General features: G+C 49.3%; 1 protein-coding gene across 5 annotated transcripts in view; it reads right to left on the reverse strand.

The window, feature by feature from the left end:
- Positions 1-6,253: 6,253 nt before the first annotated feature.
- LOC101593092 (sp110 nuclear body protein) overlaps positions 6,254-9,817 on the reverse strand; it is a 30,643-nt gene continuing 27,079 nt past the window's right edge. For 3 of the 5 annotated variants that reach the window (XM_023722214.1, XM_023722212.1, XM_023722211.1), the window contains 3 exons: positions 8,016-8,192; positions 7,432-7,574; positions 6,254-6,455 (listed from right to left, as the gene is read on the reverse strand). In XM_023722214.1, coding sequence (XP_023577982.1) covers positions 6,273-6,455; positions 7,432-7,574; positions 8,016-8,192 — 503 coding nt within the window. In that variant the 3' untranslated portion in view covers positions 6,254-6,272. The remainder of the gene's footprint in view (positions 6,456-7,431; positions 7,575-8,015; positions 8,193-9,817) is intronic. The other 2 variants (XM_023722215.1, XM_023722213.1) reach the window with 1 other exon arrangement.

A 9,817-nucleotide genomic window follows, 5' to 3' on the forward strand; every position in this document is an offset into this window, starting at 1 on the left:
CTTTGAGAAGACTGCTAGTCACAAAGCAGAACAACTCTCTTGAAGCCTATCCTGGCAAAAATAACTAAATACATAACTATCGTAGGGCTAATGAAGGACATCCCATCAGCATCTGCATACCCACAAATAAAGCCCTGGCTGGACAGACTACAGAGTTGAAGAATGAGACGTCCAAAGTTAGAGGGACCGAGTTAAAATCAGCCTTGAAGGTTAGAAGTTGCATCACGGCAAAATATGTTGTTAATTTATGGAAAAATCTAAAACACTGTGGTATACCAAGACTGAGAAAACACATCATATTCATTTAAAATGACGTTAAGACATACTTCACTTGATTAAAACAGGCAGAAGAAAAGCATGGACTAGAGATGGCAAGAAAAGACCAGGATGGAAATGAAAGCGATGAAAACAGACACAATCAATATCGTCCTCAGAAACATGGAGCACCCGGTAAGCTAATGTTTAATTTTTTGCTTTTTAATTACATTATGACATTTGACCTGACACATAATTCACATAATGTAAAAGTAAAATAATGACTCATCTAACACAACTGATGTACCCAGGGCCCTACCAACCGGATCCTGAGGTTGAGATTCAGAGAGGTGCGCTGGAAGCATTTTTTTTTTCCTCCCACTGACTTCATGAACACCAGGCACCTCTTTGAGATCCTTTTCAAATTCTTTAAAGTCGGGTCTTACTTGACCCAAGTCAGAAAGAGAAAAAAGCAAACAATCAGATGCACAAGGAGAAAGGATCAGATGCAGCGAGTCACTTGTATTATTTTAGGAGCTCGGCAGTCAGGGAGCGTGGGCGGTAGGACGCTGCTGCTGTATTAAGAAAGATGAATCTCAGTCAGCTGTTGTGAACTTGAGCCTGATAGGAGAGCTGGCTTTGATTCCCAAAGAGCCCAAGCATTGTGCAGTGCAGCTAAAGGTCAAGCATTTGCAGGAAGTCCGCTCCAGGAGGGAAGGACGACCCTTCCCCGCTGTGAGGCTCAGGCCGCTGGGCTCACTCTTTTTTACCTCCAGGCCCAAGTGTGGACACCACCTAGCAGTTTGTGGTCTGCAAACATGCTGAGTCTTGATACTGAGGAGCAGAAGGGGCCTGGAGGAGATGAAGATCTTCCTCAGATGCCTCCCATGAAAGACCCAGACAGCTGAGCAAAGAAGTGAACTTTAAAATGCCTTTGATGGCAAGATAGCTTTCCTGGTTGTCTCTCTCTATAGTTATGAAGGACAAAATCAGCACTGTTTCTGAGGACTATTCTAGATGTTTGACGAATCACCTGTGTTTTTCCCATGGGAAAATTTACCAAGCCTGAGCACCCCGGAAGTTTAACTGATTTCATTTTGCTTAACTGATTCATTGAGTTCTGTCTCAAGCACAGGAAGATGGGAGCGTGAACCGCTCTGTTCCCAGTAGATCATGGTGTGGGGTGAAGTTTTCTGTTCTCGGGAGGAACCTGCCTACCCAGGAACTGAGGGTGACCTTTTTCAGACATAGTTTTATGAGGCCCCTCCTCTGTCCTGCTTGTGGTTCTCTTTTGTCATTTACCTTTTGACTCCTTGAACACCAGGCTAGTTTTCTTCTACACCCCTTGCCTGGTTAGCGTCCTCTTGGGATGAGGCTAGATGCAATCCTTGCAAAATTCTCCTGTTCTGGAAACTAGGAGAAAGGAGAAAGGACACGGAAAGGAGGCAGGAAGTGCCCTTCCCCTTGCAAAATTCTCCTTTTTTTGGCTGGCTCAGGCTGCCTTAAGGGTGGGTCTGGTGTGGCATGTAGAGCTGGGGATCGAACCACAGTCCCCTGAACCTGACTGAGTTTGCCCAAACATGCGCTTTAAACAACTGAGCTAACCTGCAGTCAGCCCCCTGAGCTATCCTGCAAGCCCCCCAAATTTTCTCTAGCTGTAAAAGACCAGGTATATGTCTGACAGCAATCCCTGTGCTGGGTGTGCTTCCTTAGTCAGGCTTTTCTTCAATACTCCAAGTACTCCTTCCTTCCTTCTTCCTTCCTTCCTTCCTTCCTTCCTTCCTTCCTTCCTTCCTTCCTTCCTTCTTTCCTTCTTTTTATGTGTTTGGTAGAGTCTCACTATGCAGCTTGAACTCATAATGATCCTCCTGTTTTCAATCTCCAAAGCACTGGGATCACAGGCGTGCGTCACCATGCCTGGTCTCTGTTGCTGGCTCAGCATGCCCAGGGGCAGGGCCAATGTGGCCTGTGGAGCCAGGGGTTGAATCCCAGTCCCTGTACTTGCCTAAGCCGGTGCTTAGTCTGCTGAGCTATCTCACCAGCTTGTTTGCTTGCTTGCTTGCTTTCTCTCTCTTTCTTTCTCTCTCTCTTTCATTCTTTCTTCTTTCTTTCACTTTGAGACAGGGTCTTGCCATGTAGCTTAGGCTGACCTTAAGCTTGTGGCACTCTTCCTGCCTCCGCCTCCCAAGTGCTAGGATTACAGGAATGTGCCACAACACCTGCCCACGTAGTTCCTTTGAAGGGCTCAGAACAGCACTGAATCTAGCAATAAGGCCACCAATAGGGTTATATAAGCCATTATAAGCTTTTAATGAGTCCAACTTCATTTGTAATGAAATTAACAATGATAGCATTGGCAGTTTGGCTAGGTACTGTCCTAAGCACTGCTGCGCACATGAGCACGAGAGCAGCACAGCAGCCCTCTGACACGGGTGCCTGCATCACCCCCACTTCACAGATGAGGAAACTGAAGGATGGGGACCTGAAGGGACCTGCTCAAGACTTCTTAGCTAGGAAGTGCTACTGCTGGGGCAGGAATTCACACATCTCAGCGTCTCTTCTTTGCTTGCTGTTTGGGGTGCCAGGGATGGACCCCAGGGCTTGCACATACCGGGCACATGCTCTCCTATCAAGCCACTCCCCAGCTCTGGCCTGTTTCCTCATTCCTGGACTGTTTGTCAGGCAGACATCTGCACTGAACAGATCAACCTGAAGCACATGGGACACCAAACAACCCACCAGGCACATGGTGCAGTGGAGGCTGGGCCCAGACCAAGACCAGGACCTACAGTGACACCCTGTTGGCCTTCTGCTGAGGGAAGAGCAGCACCGGTAGGACTTACCAAGCTTTCTTGATCACATTTTCCATAAGAGAATCATCAACTATGACTGATACTGCTCAGGAGCTCACTGGGCGACAGTGAGGAGGGACACACATTTTTGTACAATGTAGAGAAAGGCCGAAGGCTGCGAGGAGCAGGGCAGGCCCAGCCTACAGCCAGGTATGCACAGGAACAGGCAGCAAGATGTGGCCAGCCTCCTGCCATGCTGGCCCAGCTCTGCCAGGCAGGGCTTGTGCTTCGGCATCCATCCCTGTCTTCTACAGTGAGGCAATTAAGGTGCCTTTGGGTGCTATTCCCTCATCCCAGGCCTGGACATGCTTCTCATGAGATTAGGGAAAGGGGAGGGCTTGGACTGCAGCAGCTCATGCAGGATCTTAGGCTCTCGAAGACCCTGGTGGCTCCCAAGGACTTCATCCTGCAGGAGGTGCCACTGCACAGGGTCCTGAGGACCTGCACGTAAGGTGAGCAGAGGGCAAGGACCCTAGAAACGGCCGCTGTTCCTATGGCTGCACTGTCCTTCAGGAGCAGCTTGGGGAGGTGGACACATCCTGCAGCGTCTGAGCACCCCCACAGGGGGTCCAGCCAAAGCCTCCTCCTATCAGCGTGATGGCAGGAAAGGAGTCCACGGAGAAGGGTATCGCTGCGAGCAGCAGAGCCTCTGGCTGGGTCTAGACACGGGACCTAGATGCCAACTTTGGGGGACCTCAGGCCTCTGTCTGCCTGGGGAGGCCCAGTGAGGTACACAGCCAGACACGCTGTCCTGAATAAACACAAACTGTAGGCAACTGGCACTTCCTGCCCCAGCTTTCTCAGACAGGCGTCCCTATTGCAGAAGGCAACGTGGGAACGTGGCAGCATGAGGTCCAGTGATGCAGGCATAGCCTCAGACACACGCATGGTGCTCTCGGGCCTGCCTTCCCCTGGCAATGGAGCCACGGGTGGTGGGTGGGGCTTGTTCCACTAATCTCTGATATCACTGTTGGGCAGGAGGTGACACCTCATGGAAGGTTTATGGGCAAGGATGGCAGTGGACATTTCCTGTCCCCTTCTATAGCACAGTCAGACTCAGTTCCTCCTAGAAGGAGATAGTGGCTCTATCCAGGGCTCCTGTTGGGCCCCAGTGGACAACAAGTCTCAGGTTTATTTTCTAGACACAGCGCTCGCCTCACTTACAGGTTCTGCTCATGCCACACTTCAACGTTGGTCCACTTGAGCTCCCCCCACCCCAAGGCTGTAGGATTTGACCACCTGCACCATCACTCAGTCACTGTAGAGCCACTGGCAGCCCCTCCTCCTGCCTCCTGAGGTCTCTAACCACTCCTGCTAGGCATGGGTTTCTGCTAAGAACAACAAAATCCTGAGCTTTTCTCAGCCACCCACTAAGTGCAGAGGGGCTAAACCTGCTGGCTGGACCTGCCGGCTGCACCTGCCGGCTACACAGAGCCCTTGCAGAGGAGGTGCACAGGCCCCAGAAACTGTTGCCACACCCCACCCAGGGTACCTTGGGTGTCAGAGACAGCACCCCACAGAGCAAGCACAGCACAGCTATGGAGTGTTGCATCCCCTCTCCTCGTACACACAGAGCTGCACCTGGTGGAGACGGGGTGGGCAGGAGTGGTGGCGACATGCTAGGCAACCTGGCTGCAGAAAAGGCCTTCATGGGTCTGTCCTCGCTCAGAACTGGCCTTCACTGTCAGAAGGCCGAAGCGACCTCTAGCAGGTGGGGCTGAGAGTGGCACCAGCTCTGTGTCCTGCCCACAGGCCGCACTGGAAGACTCAGAATGTCTGTGACATTGTGGCTATTAACTAATGCCCTGGACTTTAAAGATCTTTTTTTTTTTTTTTTTTTTTTTTTTTTTTGTTTTCTGGTTTCTAAAGTAATAGTCATTATATAACTTCCAACTGGGCATAAGCATAGAATACAGGAGGCAAAGTACCTGTTGTCCTAGTCCAGTTGTTCTGGTTATAAAAGTCTTTATAAAAGTTCCCACGGCACATAAGTGGATCAGACAGAAGGCGAAGGTACCTAGCCCTGTCCCTGATTGAGCGCAGTTGATTCTTCTAGACATTTTGTCAGGAAAGACTGCCGTACTGATGTGAACCAGGCTGGGTCCTTAGCCCACACGTTACCACAGTAAGCTTCCTGAAGACCTCCTCACCTCCAAGCCTTTTGGTGGTTTGCCACTGGCTGAAGGGTCCTTGCCTGTCTTGGTTTATTTTCTGCTACCACAACTGTGTACCACACACTAAATCACTTATAAACAAAACAAGGCTTATTCAGCTCTGGTTTCAAAAGCTTGGAAGTTTAAGGCTGGGTGTCCTCATCCAGTTGGTCCTAAGCAGAGCAGGGCATCACCCAGTAAGCAGATGGGTCTACTCAGGGCTCTCCTCCTCTTCTTACAACTGTCCTCTTGGGTGAGGACCCCACCTCTATTAGCTTAACCTTCATTAGCTCGTAGAGGAGCTCCCCTTCCAAATACCATATCTGGATTAATTTCACAATGGAGATTATATTTCAACATGAGTTTTGGTGGGGACATTCAGACCGCAGCAGTACCTGTGAATACATGTTTTTAAAAAAACTCAATTCTGCTCATTCTGTAGGTGCATTGGTTTATCTCATAACATCCATGCAATTTCTGCTCTTCCATAAGATTTTGTTATGATGACGTTTCAAGGAGCAGCCCTGATTCCCAAGGTATTTCAAATCAGCACCAAAAAAAGATAGTTTATGCCTGAAATGGTAGTCGGGGCCCACACACCTGGCATGCACAGCCAAGGGCCAGGCTAGCTTCCTGGGCACCACTGCTTCCAGTGGACATTCTTCTCCGGAGATGACCCAAGGCTGGACCACGTGCGTAAGCAAGAAGCCGCAGTGGTGGACAGGTTAGTGCAGGCTCCGCCTTCCCCAGAGGCCAGCCTGAGACACAAATAACTCCGCTTCCCAGTGCTCTGCCCTCCTGTGCTACTGGAACTAGGCACAGAGCCTTCGCAAAACTTGGTGCTCGGGGGAGGACAACCCTCCTGCCCTGGCACAAACTGCTGTGGTCCCAGTCAATGTCCAGTCTGTTTGTCAACAGACCACTCTATTTCTGACACCCTTGGCTTGCAGTCACCCCAATATCCAGATTTTTTCCAAGAACACATGGACATCATGAGATTTTGTCTTGACTTTTATTTTAGAGAGCTGTTTATGTCACCATGGAAACGGGCATGTGCACGTGGACGTAGTCTCGATGAAGATGCTGTAACCAGATGTGACTGGCCCCTTGGCTGACGGAGAAGGCAGGGGGAATTCAGCTGCTGCGTATTTTTCACTTGAGGTTTTTTTATTGGAGGACAAAGCAAAATTCCAATCTGAAAAAGAGAAGCAGCTAATGGATGAGATTATCCTGCAACTCCTCTTTTGTTAGTTTTGAAGTTCTCCCTTCCTTGTAAGTATCTGTACTTGGTTGGCCCCCTAGATTCAAACCCAAGATGTGTAGAAAAAAAAAAACACAAAACTTAGCCCCTTCCCATAATCTTCTTTTGGACTCCACTTAAGGATAACATCACTTTGTCCCTGTTACTTCAACTCGACTCGTTTCCTACCTCTCCCTTCTCTTTCTATTTCTTCCTCTCCAGGTAGGGGGACAGCTCAGCAGTCTAAGTGCCTGCCTGGCAAGTGCAAGGACCCAAGTTCGATCCCACATGCCATGCCTGTAATCCCAGCTCTGGGAAGGCTGAGACAGGAGGATCACTATGAATCTGAACTGCGTAGTGAGACCCTGTATCAAATAAGCAAATACTTAAAAAAAAAAAAAAAAAAGGATCCAGGTAAAAATCCTTAAAATTTCATCCCTTTTCAAATGATCCTGAGAGACACTATTCTGGGTCCTAGCCTCACAAAGAAGCCCCTCCACAGTTGTCCTCTGGATAGGACCAGTGTTCCACAGGAGTGCAGCGGAGAAGCCAACCATGGGCGTGATGGCCCCGAGATCCCCAGAGAGGGGCCAGTGAGCTGGGTCTGCAGGAGGCCCTCACCAGGTGGTGCTCCAGGTGCCTCTGTCTTCAGCTGGTTTCTGATCCACTTGCCCCAAACCACCAGACTGAGCTCTCCTGATCTCAAGTCCCTCTGCCTGCCTTTAGAATTCTCCCACTACTTTGTTTGCATTTAAGGACTTCACCACCAGCACCAAGCTGAGTTCCTGTTCTTTACACAAAATATTTTTCTCAATGACAACTTAGCTCTTTCTAAGTTTCAAAATCATGCTGTTGAATCCTCGTGGAAATGCCTTTGCTCTTCAGCTGCACAGTCTACCACCCTTTCACCCATCCCTGGTCATTACAATACCTCCATCAGCTGCCTTAGGGTCTTCCCTCCGCAGCACACACTTCTCTTCCAGTCTTTTGATCTTTCCCTTTTTCCTTCAACTGTGAATTCTTTTGGTGAGAGCCATGCTCCCTTCTCATTCTGAATGCTCTTCTCTGAGGCTCCTGTAAAGGAAAGACAGCCCCTTCCTGGGTCCACCTCGACCCCAACGCTCCTAACTGCAGTGCTCCACTTTCCTGGGTCAGGAGGGACCCCGGGGAGGCTCGGCAGCGGCAGGGGCATCTGGCTTCCATTTCTCTTAGTTGGCAAGATGCCCTGACTCCTGCCCACATGTTGAGAGAGTGGGATGGACTCTGCGTTTCCTGTGGCAGCAGCACACAGCAAGGACAGGTGCTGAGCGCTGCGGGGCCCATGGGAGAGTTCCAGGCAGGTGTACAGACTTCTGGCTGCCACACACCACGAGACAGAGCGCCCCTTCTGAGGAAGCCCTGCTTGGCCGCAGCCTGGCTAGCATGTCCTCTCCTGCTCCACTACAGCACGCACCTGCTTCCCTTCTCCCAGCTCCTGCATCCTGGGAATCAGAGAGCAGAAACCCCAGAACTCACCTCCTTGTTTCATTTTCTCCTTGTATAAAATCCCCTTTGCCTCACCACAGATCACAGGAAGCATAGGGGAGAGGAAGTCCACGGTGTTCTCTTTGGGCTTTTCTGCAAGGAGAAAACAATCGGACCTTACTCCACCTTCACTGCCTTTTCCTCTTATGTGCTTTCTTCCCAGGAATTCTGGTAACAATCACAATAAAGAACAACATAAATGGGATCAGGAAGGCTCTCTGGTCAAGCTGCCGGGAGTCTTCCATTTCGAGGGTTCAATTTTGTTTGAACACAAGGTAGGAAGATGAAATGAAAGCAGTCAGCAAGGAGCCAAGGAAAGTTGTGAAACTGTACTTTTAAGAAAAATGGCAGGTGCAGGACACAAAAGTTACTTGAGCCTCACTCTCTTTGAGGAAGCTTACTCCAAATAAATAAATAAATAAATAAATAAAAATGCCTAAGGGCCTGAAACACACAATGGTCCTGTAAAATGGACCCCCGGCCTGTGCTTTTCAATTGTCAACAGAGCTTCCTTCCACAGCCCTACAAATCTTATTTATTTGGTACCAGGTCCAAATTCATGGGATTACAGGCATGTGCCACCATGCTCGGTTTGGTGGCTGGCTCAGCGTGGGGCCTGCATGGCGTGGGGTGCTGGGGATCAAACCCAGGTCCGTGCACTAGCCAAGCAGGTGCTTAGACCACTGAGCTATATCCCTGGCCCAGCCCTGCATCTTGAAGGAAGCAGTGACACTGGTGTGTGGCATAGCTCCCTTCAAACACACGTGAATAGTGTGAGACCTCGTGCAGCCACCTCTGGCAACCTGACACACAACAGCAGCCCACATTCTATGCCGCCATCCTGAAGACACCCATAGGCTCCCCATAAATGGACCCCACTACACAGGGCCAGACCCATCCTGAGGGCTAATTCTGCCTCTTAAACCCCCTCATGCCTCTCACTGATGCAAGGAGAACATTCTTTTCCTGTGGTAAAGCCAACAAACCTATAACCCACCCTCGGGCATGGTGACGTGAGGTCCCCATGCCCTTCTTGGGGACTTCCTTGGACCTTGTCCATGACAAACAGTAGCCCCTTGTGATAAGCTGCTGCCACGACCATGACGTCACATAACACATTTTAGTTGAACACAGAGAATTTCTTTTAAATGTGCTTTACTTTGCAAGAGAACTGGCCACCTCCTAATGTCCTCCAGTACCAGGCAGATAGGTCACCAGGTGAAGTGGGCCTTTAGGCCTAAGGACTTCCAAAGCCCCAATGCCACCCCTCAGGGCAGCTCTCTGGTCCAATCCCAGTCCTGCTGAGCTGGCTCAGCCTCACGGAACCAAGGCAGGCCTGTTGGGATGCTCTGTAGCAGCCAGTCCACCTTCTACGTGACCACAGCAGCAACAGACTGAGATCACAATCAGGAAGTCTGAGCAGAAAACAAGGAGCATTCGAGAGGGAAATTAGGGAAACCACGCTTTTCACAGTAACAGCCACAAAAAGAGAAATACTTATGAACCAATCTCAAAAAGGAAGCAAAAGATTTCTACAGTGAAAATTATAGTATTCTGAAAAAAAGAGATCAAAGAGGATTTTAGAAAATGAAAAGATATTCCTTGCTTGTGGACAGAAATAACCAACATTGTGAAAATGGCCACACTCTCAAAATTCTGATACAGATTCAATGCCATCCTGGTTAAAATGTCATTAGTATACCTCATAGATTTAGAGAAAACATTTCTAAAATTCATCTGGAACCAGAAGAGACCTAGAAAATCATAAGCAATTCTGGGCAAAAAAAAAAAAA

This window comes from Octodon degus, unplaced genomic scaffold, assembly GCF_000260255.1.
Source record: "Octodon degus isolate 3935 unplaced genomic scaffold, OctDeg1.0 scaffold00089, whole genome shotgun sequence".
Taxonomy (NCBI): Eukaryota; Metazoa; Chordata; class Mammalia; order Rodentia; family Octodontidae; genus Octodon; species Octodon degus.